We start from the raw sequence: 17,660 nt of genomic DNA on the forward strand, positions 1-17,660 counted from the left end.
GCCTTGGATTGCATGCTAAAGTTGGCCTGAAGTATCACCCTGATCATTTATAGTTCCCTCAGCCCAAGGGATTGCCATGATTTAATCTCCTTTACTTGGTCCCTGATGACAGTGTGCCGTCAGTAAACAGGGCGAGCCCGTCTCGGACCGGTCACTTCTTCAGGGATGGGAAAATGGGAGAACACCGCAAGAAGATGACTTGGCGCTCAGTCTCACCGCCTGCTGCCACTAATCAGACCTTAAAGATGTGCCATTTCCTTCGGGGCCAGTGACTGGCACCAATCCGCCGGGGGTGAGAAACGGGCTGCATGAAGCTACTTGTTGAACGCTTTGCAAATGAAGTGGTTTTGGTTCAGGTCCTGCTGTGGTGCTGCTTTCGGGGTTTATATAATAAATCCGAGGGGTTGGGGACAGACACCGTGTGTGTGTGTGTGCGTGCGCGCCTTCGGGAGGACGCCTTGCTCACTCTGCTTATGTAAATAGACAGTGAGAGGCTTGAATTGGGAAGAGGCGGAGCAACCTGACGTGGTGCTGGGGCTGAAGCAGTCGCAGCCCCGGCTCCTCACTGTGTTGCTATCTCTCTGCCCGTTCGGCTCACTCCAACAACAACAACAAAATAGGTAAGAGCAGCAGCGAGTCGCTGCTTTGTGCGCACTGCTGTTGCTGGTGCAGCTCTTGGAGCAGGGCTGAAGGATGTCCGACAGTGTGTATGCGATGGAAGGCGAGGAGAACACCATCCGCTTCGCCCGCAAAGGTGCCCTGAGGCAGAAAAACGTTCACGAAGTGAAGGACCACAAATTCATCGCCCGCTTCTTCAAGCAACCCACATTCTGCAGCCACTGCACTGACTTTATCTGGTGAGAGAGCACAGCCTCGTCCATAGCAGAGCACTGTTTGCCAATGCAATGCACGGCTCCCAGTGTCACTAATAGTCATTGTTTGTCTTTGTTTTAACAGGGGATTCGGAAAGCAGGGATTCCAGTGTCAAGGTGGGCGTGCCCTCGGGTACAGTAGCAACAGTGTCTTTAAGTGTCAGCTTGGAGTATTGAGAGAGTCCTGAGCTCAGGACAGTATCTGCAGCACAGTGTCTATAACACTTTACTCTTGTGGCGCTCATGTGATGCTCTGTGTGAAGATGAATCGGGGTGCAGTCTGTATCACCTCCGTTAATTCTGAATAATTTACTAACTTGTTATATTGAGCTGGTAGTGCCCAGTTAATCGAACATGTTTTAGCTGCGATGATAATTGTAAAGTGTACTATGAGGCGCAACAGCTCTTAACTGTTTAATATCAAATGCAGAGCTTTTTTTTCTACAAATCAGTAACTCGATGAACTGGAGTTGTGCTCTGTTGTATCGTATGTTATATTTTCGTTAACACAGCCGGATGCAGGTGCCATCCTTCACAGCAATTTTCTGAATCTACCAAAGTTGAGACTCGTGTAAGCAAAAAAATCGATCAGTTTCTCAGTGACTTTTAACAATATAATTTGACCGTCATCCTCCTAGTTTCACTTTTAATAAGACAGCGTTACAAAATATCCGTTTGTCTGACCTCTCTGTGATGCTTCCTTTTTAAATTCTTGAACTTGTTTCATGCCAGCGCCTTTATTAAAATTATATCCACTCTTTTATATTTCTTCAGTTTTTAAACCTTTTTTAACGTCTTTCCACTCATTTTTCAAAAGGCAACTGTTGAATCAGATCGCTTTACCCCCTCAGAACAACGTGCAACTTTCCTTTTGCAAGGTTTGCGTCTCAATGCCTTTCCTAACCCCACCCTTTCCTGCCTTTAAGCGGAAGCACTGAATCTGTGTGTATGTGTATAACAAAAATAGAAAAGTTAGTTTCGTATTTAACATTTTGCAGAGGAGTGCTATCAGCAGATGGTGGTACTGTGATTGGCAGATTGACAGGTTGTTTCACAGATAACCATAAAAGAAACATCACCTCAGGAAACCGTACTGTTGTTCCCACACATCCCACGTGTGGCTTGAGTTAGTTGGCAAATCTATCCCTTACTTTAAATCTATTTGACACATTATCTATTTCCCAGTCCCTAGGAGAGGCATTCCAATCTGATTGAAATGATGGTTGGTGAGTGTGCAGTCACCCTTACAGATTACACCTGCTCCCTACTGCTGGATTGGCCCTGTGAAAGGTTTGCACAGGGGAGGTCTGTGCTGAAAAGATGAGGAGATTATTTAAGGAGTTGTGATTCTTTAGCATGAGGCTGATCACCATCTCAGTGCTGTAATTCAGTAAGATATTCCCAAGTCTTCTAAATCAGGCTGGAAGTTTCCCCAAATGTCATAATTTCAGTTGATATAGAAGGAAGAAGCAAGTCAGCTCTGTGCCCAGTGTATTGACAGTATTTATCATCAGTTGGTATTCCCCAACGAGGAAATCTGACTTGCATTTTGTGTGATTGCTATGTTACTGTCCGAACTTTGATTTCTGTGTTGCCTTTCATAATCCCAAGACATCTCACAAGTGTTGTAGAGCTACTGTGGAGTTTGAAGTGGAGTTCTCCATAGCAAGCTCCCCAAAAAACAATGTTATGAAGGCGAGGTCATCTATGTGATAATTGGGGGATAAATATTCAATAGGACCCAAACAAAACTCACTCCCCTGCTCTTCAAAATAGTGCAATAGGATCTGTAAGTTCCCTTGCGAGGGCGAATGGGACATCGATTTAAGATTTTCTGCTAAAGATAGCACATCTTCACAAGTGTACTTCAATTTTAGTCTCAATATTTCTCCTCTGGTATATGGAGAGGAATTTAAATCTTCTAATTCAGAGACAGGAGTTCTCCTCATGGAGTCCTGGCCAACTGCCTTAAAAATGAAGAATTCAACATTGTTTCTGGGGTAGTTTAGATTAGCATTAAGGTCCAATCGTGTCTTCAAATGAGTGATGGTAGGGAGATTGGGAATTCTGCTGTTTCTTTGGAATGGTAACACCATCATGTATCTTTTGAAGTTCAAGCTCATTCAAAGATTTGCAAGTGGAGATTTCTCCATCTGTTTCAGCAGATTCTGACTGTGAGTGAGTGATGTCATGGTGCTGTGCATTTGTATATGCTTCACAGACTCAGTGTGAACAGACGCACAGTGGTTTTGTTTATAAAATATTGACATTTTAATCCCTTTAGAACTCTAAAATGGCAGGGATCAAGTAGTGACTTATATTCTCCTCTGGCCACACAATCTTGAGAGTTTTATTTTCGGTCACATCAGGTTGGTGGGGACAAATGCTGCCGTTTGAAGATTCTTATTGTTATTTGTGCTCAGGAATAATTCTTCAGAATGAGAATTCACACTGGGACAGGAGTAGGCCATTTGGCTCCTTGGGCTTGCTGCACAATTCAGTGCGGTTGTAGCTGATCTGCTGCCTGACCTCCACCTACCTGCACTATTTCCACATCCCTCGGTTTCCAAACATTGATATATTTCTGTCCCTAATATGTCCAATGACTGAGCATCCACAACTTTCTAGGGTAGAGAATTGCAGAGATCCCTAACCTTTTGTGGAAAGAAAACTCTTCCACCTGTCTTGCTCCTATATGGCCAATCCATTATTCTGAGTTTATGAACAGCAAACCTCCCTCCACCTCAGTTTGAAATGATCCCGTCCAGGGAACGTTTCCCTCTAAATTTCTTGAAATCTCTTCCCCCTTAAAAGTAATAAGTACAACCTTTCAGGAGACCAAAAATTGTATGCTATACTCCAGTTATGATTCACCAGGACCCTATATGTTTGCAGTAAGATGTTTTCATTGTCTTAGTCCCTTTGGCAACAATTATATTGTGTGCTTTCATATTAACTCTGTGATCAGTGTGCAATGATACACAGGTCCCACTAAATACCAAACATTTGCTGTCCTTTTATTTAAATAATTCAATGTTTTCTTACATTTTTCCTTCCAAAGTGAATAATTTCACACTTCTTCACATTATGTTCCACCTGCCGTGCTTTTGCCCACTCACTTAACCTGTCTATATTTCTTGCAGGCTCTTTGCATCCTCCTCACAACTTATTTTCCCACCTACCTTGTATCATAGCAAACTTGATATATCACACTCAATCCCTTTATCTGCGTCATGAAGTAGATAATATCCTGAGACCTTAGTACTGATCCAGCAGTACTTCAGTAGTTATAGCCTACACAGCTGAACGACACTTGTTTGTTCCTATCATTTTCTGTCCTTTAACCAATGCTCAATGTCACTAATATATAATCCTTATACTGCAAGCCCTAATTTTGTGCAGTAATTTCCTGTGTGGCACATTGCTGAGTGCTTTTTTGAAAAGACAATTCACAGAATTCACTAGTTCACCTTATTTATGCTGCTAATTAAAACTTCAAACAATTTCAGCAGACTTTTCAAACCATTTCTTTCATAAATTCATGTTGACTCTTCCCAATCATACTATGATTCTCTAGTGCTGTGCAATCGAGGCCTAATAATCGATTTTCCCAGATACTCATGTCAAGCTAACTAGCATATAGTTCTCCTTTCCTTGCTACCTTTGTATTAGTTAAAACTTAGTTAAAGGACTGTAACCTTGTGCATTAATTTTGATTCAAAACATTCATTTTGACAATAGACTGGATATGAGTTAGGCTAGTTGCTAATTCTGATGAACAGTTTTGATTCCTTGTATTTAAGGAATGTTTGAGTTAGATATTGAGCCCCTTAAGCCTGTCCTCTCATTCAGTGAAGTCATGGTTGATCTGATTAGATCAGATTCCCTACAGTGTGGAAACAGGCTCTTTGGCCCAACACGTCCACACTGATCCTCCGAAGAGTAACCCACCCAAACTAATTGCCCTACATTTACCCATGTCTAATGCACTTCACACTATGGGCAATTTAGCATGGCCAATTTACCTGACCTCCACATCTTTTGGAATGTGGGAGGAAACCGGAGCACTCGGAGGAAACCCACGCAGACACGGGGAGAATGTGCAAACTCCACACACATAGTCACCCTAGACCAGAATCAAACCTGGGTCCCTGGTGTTGTGAGGCAGCAGTGCTAACCACTGAGCCACCGTGCCACCCTAATCTGTGATCTAATACCATATGCTTTTGTTCCATAACCTTTAATGCCTCTGCTTAAAAAGAATCTGTTACACTCGGGTTCAAAATTAATAATTGATGTTACATCAACAGCCATTTCATCAAGAGAGTTTTAAATTTCTTGCGTAAGGAAAGGTTTCTTAACTTCATTCCTCAAAGGCTTTAAATCGAAGTGTTAGGTAATTTTCCCTAGTGCTAAACTTCTCAACCAATGTTTTGCTAGTTATTAATGAAAATTATTGTTACTAAAATAATGAAATTCCTTGTCAAATCAGAAAAGCCTCCAAACACTTGATGTATAAAAGGTTATTTTTGAAGTGCAGTTGCTGTTAAGGTATACACACAGCCAATTGCAGCAACCATCCACAGACAGCAATGAGATAAATAACTATTGTTTGATGTTAATTGCAGACACATGGAGAACTTCCTGTTCTTGATCAAGCAGTGATGTGAGATCTTTAACAGGTAATGGAGATATTAGCACCAGAAGTTTATTAACACTCTACTTTTGCCAGCTCATCCAAAGACATCCTTCAATATTACATTGCATTGTCAGTTTACTATTTGATGACACTAAATGGGTGTTTGTATCTTCAATCTTTTGACAAACAATTAATGGAAACAAACCACCACCAGATTCTGGCTATTTCACTTACTGTGGTATAAAGTCTAACTGCACAGATACATCAAAATTCAGTACCTAAAATATGCAATTTATAGAAGGAATGGGTACAGTACTGTCAGAAAATTTCAGCATGGATAGAAAAATCTCATGGGATTAGTGGAGGGCTGTCAGACTTTCAGGCCAGGCTCCTTTATTTCAAATCTCTTCACTTGACACATCTCAAATAGTAACATCGTCAAGTTGAAATGAATTCCAAGTGCTGAATTGTTACCAGTGTAGCTGATAACTCAGAGTCTGGATTTATTTACAGAATTTCGTACTTTGGCCCTGGGAACATCCCCAGACATCTCCCAAACACTTCTAGAAATTGGCTAATGAAAAATACTGGTTTTAGAATAGTGATAGAGTCATACAGCATGGAAACATACCATTCAGTGCAACTCGTCCATGCCGACCATATTCTCAAACTAAACTAGTCTCATTTGCTGACTCTTGGCTCATATCTCTCCAAACCTTTCCTATTCATGTACATGTCCAAGTGTTTTTTAAATGTTGTAACTGTACCTGCACCCACCATTTTCTCTGGCAGTTCATAGTACACATGAACTACTCTCTGTGTAAAAGGTTGCTCCTCATATTCCTTAAAATTTTCTCCTCTAACCTTAAAAATATGCCTCCTAGTTTTGAAGCCCCCCACCCTTGTCATTCACTTTATCTATGCCCTTCATGATTTTACAAATCTCAATATGCTCCAGTTAAAAAAAGTCCCAGTCTTTCCAGTCTATTTTTATATCTCAACTCTCCATTCCCAGCACATGCTGGTAAATCTTTTCTGAACCCTCTGCAGTTTAATACTCGCCTTCCTATAGCAGCGTGATCAGAACTGCATATAGCACTCCAGAAAAGGCCTCATAAACATCCTGTACAGCCTCAACATGATGTCCCAACTCCTATACTCAAAGGTCTGAGCAATGAAGGCAAGTATGTTAAATGCCTTCTTAACCACCCTGTCTACCTGTGACACAAATTTCAAAGATTTATGTACTGAATCCCTATGTCTCTCTGTTCTACAATACTACTCTGTTCTACAGTACTACCCAGGGCCCTACTATTGATTGTATAAGTCTTGTCCTTGTTTGTATTATCAAAATACAATACCTCACATTTTATCCAAATTAAATTCCATCTGCCACTCCTCAGCCCATTGACCTATTTGATCAAGATCTCTTTGTAATCTTAAACAATCTTCTTCACTGTCCACTATGTCACCAATATTGGTGTTTGTCTGCAAACCTACTAGCCATATATCCTACATTCTCATCCAAATCATTTAGATAAATGGCAAACAGAAGTGGCCCAAACAAAACAGTGGACATGATTTAGGTGTATAAGATTAGGAGGGGGATGGATACAGTGAGTAGAGAGCAGTTGTTCTCCTTGGTTGAGGGGTCAGTCACAAGATGGTTTGGATTTAAGGTAAGGGGCAGTAGATTCAGAGGGGATTTTGGGGAAAAACATTTTCTCTCAGTGGGTGGTGGGAATCTGGAATGTACTGTCTGGGAAGGTAATGGAGGCTGGAAACCTTACAATCTTTTAAAAAATATTTGGATGAATATTTCAAATATCATAACATTCAAGGATATGGGGCAGTGCAGGAAATTGGGATTAGGGCACTTTTAATGGTAGTTATGTCAGTGCAAGCTCATTTCCAGGCTTCTCCATCCAGTCTTTCTTAAACAATAGGCCAATGTTAGCCACCCTTCAGTTCTCTGGTATCTCATCTGTGCCAATAGATGATACAAATATTTCTGCTAGGGGCCCTGCAATTTCCTCCCTAACTTTCCACAACGTCCTGGGATGCATTTGATCAGGTCCTGGAGATTTATCTACCTCTATGTTTTCTAAGACCTCCAGTACTTCCTCTTCTGTAAAGTGAACTGTTTTCAAAACATCAATATTTATTTCCCTTAGTCTATGCCTAAGCTTCCTCTCGGGCCGCATGATAATGCAGGTGCACGTTAGGAGCAGCCTGGCTTTCAACAGTACGCTCACTATTAAAGGGACAGTTATTTGTTAAACTATATGGAAAGTTGGAAGGAATTAGCATTTGTTTCCCAGGTACAAAGCAGAAATTTGGTCATAACCTGATAAGGAATAGTTCTTTTAAACTACTATCTTTTTTAGTAAGGATTCTCTGATGGAAAATGTGACTTTGGGCAGGTATAGTGCAAGAGAATGGGCATCACAAAAGTTCAGGCTGCAGTTCTGTTGTCCTGCCAGTTCACATCATACTAAGTGGTGCAGACCACAGATATCCCCATGCTCAATGATGGGACAGCTGAGCACGTCTGTGCAAAATACATGACTGGAATCTTTGTAACACTATTCAACCTGATGTATAAAGTGAAAGACCCATCTGCTTTGCCTCCCGAGGATTCCAGCATCAGAAATGTCTGTCTTCAGCCAAATCAATACATTACATGTAACATGAAGAAACAGATCAATGCCCTGAGTGCAGCTCTAACATGTTTTTTGCCATGGGACCCAAGACCTGTGCTCTAGAACTAGTCAAAGCCCAGAAAAGCTGTTCCAGTTCAGCTCTAACACAGGCATCTACCGAACATTATGGAAAATTACCTGGATTTGATCAATTCACAAAAAAAAGGACAAATCAAGTTGGACCAATTGCCATCCCGTTGGTTGATAATAACTCAAAGGAAACGGACCAAAGGTGTTATTAAGAATGTTGTCAAGCAACACTTACTCAGCATTTATGCGCTCACTGCTCTGTTTGAGGTCGTTTACTTCCAGATCCCATTCCAGCATGGTCCAAACATTGAACTAAAGAGCTGAATTCTAGAGGTAAGGTAAGACTGAGCCATGACAATAAGGCAGCATTTGAGAAAAATGTGCCATCAAGGAGTCCTAGAAAAGTTGAAGTTGAAGGGGTTTTTACACTCATTGGATTCATAGCTAGAACAAAGAAGGATGTTTGTGGTTATTGGAGGCCAATTGTCTTAGCTGTAGGAAATCAGGGAGGAATTCCTCAGGGTAATGTCCTGGGTGTAACCATCTTTAACTGCTTCTTCAATGCCCTTCATTTCATCGTCATGTCAGCTAATCTACTGATGACTATGATCAGCAGCATTTGAAACTTTTCAGATGGTGAAGCAGTCCAGGTCTGCATGTCTGTTTTAACAATTAGCAGGCTTAAGAAACAAGTGACATCTGCACCACACTAGGACCAGGCAATGACCATCTCCCCGTGACATTCAAAGCATTGTCATTGCTTAATCCCCTCCTGTCAAAATCCTGGGGTTACAAATAACCAGAAACTGACCTAGACAATAAATAATGCAGCTACCAGAGGCACCAACATATGCACACACAACAGCACCACCCCCCCATCCCCCATTGCCATGCATTGTCACTTCAAGTCACCCACTATCCTGATTGACTGCTCCTTCACTGTTTCTGGATCAAACTCCTGGAGCTGACTTCCTAATTACACTGTGAGTGTATTTGCACCAGATGGACTGCATCCAAAAAAGTGGCTCACTGTCAACTCCTTAATGCCAGTTATGGATGTGTAACAAATGTTGGCCCTGGCAATAACACCCAGCTCCCAGGAAACAATTAAAAAGTGAGTAGTTGCTGATGCAGTGTCAGATACAACTCTGCAATTACTCTCGTACTTTATGCCCATATGTAGCAAGACCTTGGAGAACATTCAGGTTTGAGCAGGTAAGTGGCAATTGATGTTCCTGCCACACAAGTGCCAGGCAATGACAACCTCCAACAAGACATGATTTGACCATCTTCTTTTAATATTAAATTGTTATTTCATTGCTGACTCCCCCACCCATCAACATCCCAGCAAGTAGAAATTTATCATTTAGCTTACATATTGTGATGACTCCTTAATGCTGTCCATTGACAAGGCAAAGGCAAAGGTGAAGAGTACGACGGAAGATTTTCCACTTGACTGGATGAGGACAGCTCTAATAATACTAAAGCTCAGCATTACTCAAGACAAAGTCACCAATTTGACTAGCACTCCGTCCATCACCTTATATGTTCACTGTTTCCACCATTGGTGCTCAGTGGTAGCAATATGTACCACATGCAAAATGTACTATAGCATCTTACAAACGTGTGATCTCTAGAGCTGAGAAGGGCAAGGCAGCAATCATATGGAAATACCACCTCTGGTAAGTTCCTGACAAAGCCACACAGCTACCTTCACTGTTGCTGGGTAAAACCCTCCCTACTGTAGAAATACCTACGCCATGTGGCCTACAGTGGACAAATAGACTGTTCACTGCCAGCTTCTCAAGGACACTTGTGGGTGGGCAATAAATGCAGGCCTAGTCAATAATGCACACATCCCAAGAATAAATGTCAAGCTCCACACATATTGATCGGTGAGCCAACAAATGGCTTCAGCTTCCTGAAGCCAGAGGCAGACCTCAGAGACCTGGATAGCCAGGAACATTGAATGCAGCTCTTCTGCTGGATACAACCTTTGAACTCATTACCTAATGGAATTGTTCCTATACCATGGAGATTGCAGTAGTTCAAGAGTGTGTTCAGCACCACCTTTTCAATGGTAGTGAGTGATGGACAACCACTGCTGGCCTAGCATTGTTAACTCACTTCCCATCAACAAGACCGAGACACAGGCATTCTGCAAATGGTATACAGGGAATGGGTGGAAAAGCAATTTCACAGTTGCCCAGTGAAGATTAGCCAAAACTTCCAAACAGCATTTAAACTAAACAAAACTTATTAGATTTTAAAGTAGATTAAGGTAATTTGTGAGTGTCCTTGAAATTTTAACTGTTATGCGCAGAGAGAAAATGTAAGCTGGGAGTAAACATTGTGTAGACCATATTTGCCATCCAAAATTTGAAAGATTGCCATAATCTAAAAAGATCAACAGTCAGTGCTTAATAATTGTGCCAGAAATATTGAGGCTGCACTGGTTACATAATGAATATTTGAAATGAGTTACAAACTAGGATCTAATCAAGAGGTTTGGTTGGTCTGCATGTAGAACTTGGGATACTTGGGACTGGATTATGGGTGCAATTAACCAAGGAATTTGGGTGGTTTACATAAAATGCTGCTAGAAGACAGAGTACAGGTTGGCATTTAATCAAGAGGTCAAATGGATTGAACACACAATAACAGGTATCTGGCGATAAGCTATTGAGAGTGAATCATGGAGTTTGAGTGATTTATTCTTGAGTAATACCAAGGTGTGAGTTACCCCAGTTACAATCTAATCTGAGGTTATGATGTTGTACTGACTAAGAAATAGGTTCATGTGGTTTGTAATTGATTCTTTAATGGAAGAATAAGTTTTGTGATTCAAAATTAAATTGATACATTTTTTGTTTCATGTACTCTCCAAGCATTTTTGGAGCCAGTTTTCTGCGAGAAATGATTATCAATTCACAGTTTGTTGAAGTGGACAGCAGCTTAATCAGCAGCTTATTGAATTATTTGAAGCTGATTATTTCTGAATTGAAATGTTTTGTGCATATTACAAGTGAATGCTTACTGCACTAAACATTATAATAAAATAATAAAATCATAGAGGAGGCCAGTCAGCTAATCATGCCTGTGTTGCCCGTTTTGAAGGAACTGTCTAATTAGTCTCACAACCCCTAGGCTATCCCATTGCCTTTGTATGATTCATAGACCATGTAGTTCTGAACTACAGTGTGGATTAATTAGTGTGGAACAGTCATGGCTTTAGCTGAAATGTTTGCTATCAATTTCCTGCACATATCCAGACTGTACATTTTTAATCAAGAATGTTGGAATATTGCATGCAGTTCTGGTCTCCTTCCTATCGGAAAGATGTTGTGAAACTTAAAAGTGTTCAGAAACTATTTACAAGGACGTTGCCAGGGTTGGAGGATTTGAGCTATGGGGAGAGGTTGAATAAGCTAGGGCTGTTTCCCCTGGAGCATCGGAGGCTGAGGGGTGACTTTATAGAGGTGTATAAAATCATGAGGGGCATGGATAGAATAAGTAGACAAAGTCTTTTCTCTGGGGTGGGGGAAGTCCAGAACTAGAGGGCTTAGGTTGAGGGTGAGAGGAGAAAGAAATGAAATGAGCTGCCAGAGGACGTGGTGGAGGCTGGTACAATTACAACATTTAAAAGGCATCTGAATGGGTATATGAATAGAAAGGGTTTGGAGGGATATGGGCCAGGTGCTGGCAGGTGGGACTAGATTGGGTTGGGATATCTGGTTGGCATGGACAAGTTGGACTGAAGGGTCTGTTTCCATGCTGTACATCTCTATGACCCTATGACTCTAAAATGTTCATTTATGTCATTTAGTTTTACCAAAAAGGACGTTGATATTTAAGCACCAGCTTGCAATGTGGTCGCACTGGACACTTCTTTTATTGTGGAGTTCTAATGCAATGGTTTGTTGGCTGTACTTATAACTCCAAGATATCACGTGACTGGGAAGAAAAAGTGTGAATTCTCTGGTTATGTTTTCTTTCTGCCCTTGCAGTGGGGTTATTGAGTTCACCTTGCGCTTTTACAATTTCCAAAATCATCTGCTCGGGCTGGCATGAAATCATCGACATTATCAGAATAGCACTTCCATGGCTAAAGCGATCGCTGAAGATTTCTGCCTCTCACTGTTATTCTTATTAATTTTAATAGCTTTAGTCTATCTAAAAATGCACCATGTCTATTAAACAATTGACTGAAAGAGCACATAAAGTCTTGTCTTTGTATGGGTGTCTTTTCAGGATGGCCCAGTATGCCTTATAGTCAATGAAATAAATTTAGAAATGTCACTCTGGTAAGGATTCCAAAAAATACCAGTACTAACTACTTGTGTAAATATATTGACAGCTACCAGTGAGTGGGTGCTTCATGTATGTTACTTAATAAATGGGAATGCTCAATAGGAGTACTCGAATTATGTTTTACCCTTAGTGCAGATCTTGATGGAAGCAAGGAAAATAAGGCAATTGAGAGGTGGGCTTTTTCCAATAGAGTCCTCATAGGCCAGCATTTAGCTCAGAAGGGTGTTACATCCACAAAGTCTCTGTATCCTCCCTGTGAGTATTTTATTTGGGTTTTGTACGTCTTTTTTCCCCTCCCTTGGACTGCAATAGCTTGAAACATTTTCTGACATCTGTCAGTGCTGCTTCTGTGAATATGGGTATTATATGGGGTGGTTATGTTACCAGTATTAGATACTTAGAGAAAAATACAAGAATGTGTCAACATCACTCTGCAAACTTCAAACCTATAGCTAGGAGCAGAGCTGTCAGCTAAAATGTAATTGTAAAATAAGTGGCAGAAATTCTTTACTTCCAAATAAGTTTAATGGCCATATGGTAAAATATAGTGCTAATTCTCTTTGTTTCTTGGTTGATTCCTGCTGTTTCTACACTGGCAGTTGTTGATAGATTGCTCAACCCACATTAGCAACTTTAGTCTGACAAGGTCTTTGTATTTGAGCACATCTGTGGAAGAAAGCTTCTGTCACCCAGCCCTTTTGTTCAGCTGTTCACAGATTTGACAGATCTTTTTGTCATTTTTTCTGTTTGACATGTTGATTATGCCGCCTCTCTATGTTTCAAAAGAGATTCAGAATTACTTGCAAAAAAGAAATGCTGTGATACCTGTAGATGTTTCTCTTTATGTAGATATACTGAGAAGCTGGGACTATTCTCGCTGGGAAAGAGAAGGTTGAGATGTGATTTAGTGCACAATCATGAGGGAACTGGGCAGAGCAGATAGAGAGAAACAGTTCCTTTTCTTGGAGTGGCAAGGACAAAAGTGTAAGATAATCAATGAAAGAAGTAGTGACATTCGCCAAACTTTATTTTAGAGCAAAGGTTGCAAGATCTGGAATGCATTGCCTCAGAATGTGGTGGAGGCAGATTCAACATTCAAAAGGGAATTGGATCATTATCTGATGAGGATGAAAAAATGCAGGTTAGGAGAAAAAGCGTGAGAGTGATAATGGATGCGTTTTCTTATAGAAAGCCTGTACTCATAACAGGCTGTATGGCCAACGCTGTGCTGTAGATCTGCTATTAAACTATAGAGAGCATGGTTGTACAATCAGACACATACTATGTCAAAAGTTAGAATTGGGTTCACATGTTTACAGTTTAATTTATTGAGTATTTCTGCCTTGTAATATGTTCCTGTGAACGAATTGGCATCAATGTTATTGTAGTTATTCCCCTGTCACTGAGGGGATATTGAGCTTAATCAGCACTGCCATAACCCAGTCTGTGCCACCTATGGAATTTCTTTTCAAATCCATTGGCTTGTTTCAAAATTATACCCACTCCCATTCCACTCCCTGAATGAATAGATGAATGGAAAGTTTGTTCCAAGCCAGTGCCAACTGGAGCTTGCTTTTTAAAAGTAATACTTGGAAGCCATTTGTAAAATAAAAACTGAAGGCCTTAGTACAAAACAGGCATAGTCTTTTGAATATTATGCCAAACAAGAGGACAGTGAATAGGAAAAGTCTCATTTAACAAGAAACCAAAACAGAAATTGGTGGAAAAGCTCAACAGGTCAGGCAGCATCTGTGGAGAGAAATCTGTTAACATTTCGGATTGAACAACCCTTCCTCAGAATTCAGTTCTCAGAATTTGAGCTGAAATGTTAACTCTAATTTCTTTCCACAGATGCTGCCAGACCTGCTGAGCTTTTCCAGCAATTTCTGTTCTTGTTTCCGATTTACAGAATCCACAGTTTTTTCAGTTCTCTTTTAACAAGCTTTTTGCATTTAAAAAAAACTTTGCATATATTATGAAAAGGTTTTCTTGGTAGATATGTCCATGAATTTTGTTCACCTTCCATTGACTGTTTAAGGTTACACTAGAGCAGAGGATATTTTAATGACTCAGTTCTCTTCCCCTCTATACCCTTTCATGCTGAGAATGGGAGTTCGGTGTTTTGTATTGTGGTCTCTATATTGTACCAGGTTTTGATATCATCATGCTGACTCATTTCATTTCTTTCTCCATTGAATTAAGTCGGTTGTGAGACAATGAGACGTGTTTAGTTTTCCGACTGCAATCTCTCCCCTAAACCGTCAAGTAGGATCAAAATATTTTTTCTAGCTCTTTTCAGCCTCCATTTGTACTGGTAAATAATAGAGCTGGACGAATGTTTGGCCTTCTGACCGAGTTGATCAGTGACAATTTTCCAGCTTTAACCTTCAGCAATGTAAGAATATGACTGTTGGTGCCAAGGAAAGAACCTACGTAAATAGGAGTCAAAAATGCTGGCAATTCTCCACAGGTCAAGCAGGATTTGTGGTGCATCAGAACATGGGTTCGCACAAAAAAAATCTATCTGAAAGATTAAATCTGTTTCTCTCTTCTCTTCCATCATTGATGGAAAATCCCTTTGAAATGTCAGGAGGTCATGAGAAGCAAAGGACAAAATCCAAGTCTTTAATGTGCTGCCTGACCTACTGAACATTTTGAGCATTTTCTATTTTGATTTCAGATTTCCAACTTCTCCAGGATTTTATTTTGATACTAAACTACAATTATAGCCAGTTCTGGAGAGGGAGAGAATGTTTTCTGTTTTCTTGCATCAAACTGCTGAAAGACAAATGATGCAATCTTGATATCAGTAACATTTGACGTTGTTTCTCAACTGTAATAGTTTTAGACTTTTACGTTATAATTTGTTACAGTATCAGTGGCCGTCAATTCACAAACAATGAACACATCTTTCAAAATGGAAATGAATATAAGTTTAAAAGGAAAGGAAAATACAGGACCAAAAAGAGCAAGGTGGCGAGTGAAACTAATTGGATAGATCTTTCAAAGAGCTAGCACAAATACAGTGATCCAAACAGGGTCCTTTTGTGCAGTGTGACTCTATGAATTGTTACGTGAAACCACCTCTGACCTACTCCCAGCTGGTGTGTGAGTTTTATTGACAGAATTTGGAAAGTTTCTGCTCTTCCCTCAATGCTGCCACATCACTGCACCACGCTGCAGAAGACTCAGTGCCCGAGTGAGAAGCCTTGAAATTAAGGGAGAACAGAAGATCATTGAGCAGAAAATCATGGCTGACACTAATTCAGTGCTGAGGTGACGCTGCATTGTCAGAGACGTTATCTTTCAAATGAGAGGGCAGGTCAAGACCTCAATTTTTCTTGTCAGGTGGATGAAAAATTGCACTATTTCAAAGAAATAGTGAACTGGTCAGTATTAAAACCTCAATCAACACAACATAAACAAAATGTTTGGGTCAGTGTCACTGCTGTGTGTTGTAGATTGTTGTGTGCAAATTGGTAGTTGCATTACAACATTGCCTACACTGGTTGTAAACCAATATGGACATACTGTTGACATGAAAAAGGCTGTGCAGGTTATTACGTTGAATGATGATGATCATGTTGACTGGCAGAGTCTCCAATGTTACACAAATGCATGTTTTTGTTTGCAACGACAAGCCTTCTTTCCTTGGGGCTGTCTATTCTAATCCAGTTTCTTCACCTTTTCCCCACTTCCCTTTATTCTATCATTTCAAATACTTACCTAATTCTTTTAAACTCAACCACAAAGAAGAATAAGAACCACAAAGGAAGTAATCTTTGGATTATTGCTAGAACCACAGGCATTGTCTCTTAGGCAAATAAGATTAGAAATATAAATATGGGACTGAAAGCTTGGTGGAAATGAGTTCCAATTCATTGGGCGATGTCACCGATGCTGTTCTGTTGCAAACATTGAATAAGCTTATACAAGTCTCTTGTTGAATCATATAACTAGGCTTGGAGACAGCGCGTCAAGCTAGTTAGTGGGGCAAAGGTTCAAATTGAAGGGAAGTTAAAAAAAACACACAGAAATGAAAGAGTAGAGGTGCAGAGTACTGATGAGATGAGCAATAATCATAGTGTGACCGAAAGAGGTACAAAATTGTTGTGATTGTAGTGAGGTCAGCCAGGTGGACCTCATAGAATATGAGTTCCCTGATTGGGGTTGTTAATCTGGTCCAATCAGGGACCCCTGGCTGAGAGATCTCAGAGCTAGTTCTGAGGGAGCTAGATCAGTGTCCTGGATTCCCCACTTATAAATAAAGGGTGACTTGGTGACGAGGTACCGGCCTCTGTGGAGTTATTTCAGTGACAACGAGAAAAAAAAAGGTCCTGAAGAAACTCACTCCCGACAGTTATCTTCTAGTTGGGGGAACCATTTCTGGCATCATGCTGTTATTTGCGAACTTGACCTGTTCGATCCTGTTGTTGAAGACTGGGCCCAGAATGTGGAAAGAATGTGTTAATATTTGGGAAAATGACATTGCGGCAGATAAAAAGCAACAAATAATTCTGACAGCTTGTGGACCTGCAGCTTTCTCAATTATTAGGAGTACAACTTTCCCTGGGGAAACAGATACTGAAACTTCTCAAGATTTGAAGGATTTAGTTAAGGAATATTATGACCCCAGGCCTCCTCTAATTCTGAGATGTTATCAGTTTTACTTGACATTTTGGATATAACCGTTCTCCACCTCCCGATGCTGCTTGGCTTGTTGTGTTCCTCCAGCCTCCTGCTTGTCTACTTTGGATTCCAGCATCTGCAATTTCTTTTGTTTCTAATCCGTTTTACTTGGCAATTCAAGAACCAGGGGAATCTACACTGGGATTTTTGCCTAAGGTAAGAAGACTGGCAGAGTCATGTGACTTTAGTTTAACATTGAATGAGATGCTGAGAGACCATTTGGTATGTGGGCTTAATGACATAACCATGCAAAAGCATCTTCTGGCTGAAGCCTAAACTGACCTTCATGCAGGCACATTAACTGGCTTTGTCATTGGAAAATGTGGCAAGTGGAGCATATGAGTTGCAGGGTATTGTGGTGGAAGCGGAGCATCACTTGAGTGAAGGCAATTGCACTCAGGACATATCCTGAACAGA

General features: G+C 40.6%; 1 protein-coding gene across 2 annotated transcripts in view; it reads left to right on the top strand.

The window, feature by feature from the left end:
- Positions 1–531: 531 nt before the first annotated feature.
- Positions 532–17,660, top strand: part of LOC122560735 (protein kinase C beta type) — a 298,145-nt gene continuing 281,016 nt past the window's right edge. The window contains exons 1-2 of one of the 2 annotated variants that reach the window (XM_043711728.2): positions 532–857; positions 958–989. In XM_043711728.2, coding sequence (XP_043567663.1) covers positions 694–857; positions 958–989 — 196 coding nt within the window. In that variant the 5' untranslated portion in view covers positions 532–693. The remainder of the gene's footprint in view (positions 858–957; positions 990–17,660) is intronic. The other variant, XM_043711727.2, reaches the window with a different exon arrangement.

Source organism: Chiloscyllium plagiosum, unplaced genomic scaffold (genome assembly GCF_037043375.1).
Source record: "Chiloscyllium plagiosum isolate Xiang-an unplaced genomic scaffold, Cpla_swu_hap1 HiC_scaffold_20, whole genome shotgun sequence".
Lineage (NCBI taxonomy): Eukaryota > Metazoa > Chordata > Chondrichthyes > Orectolobiformes > Hemiscylliidae > Chiloscyllium > Chiloscyllium plagiosum.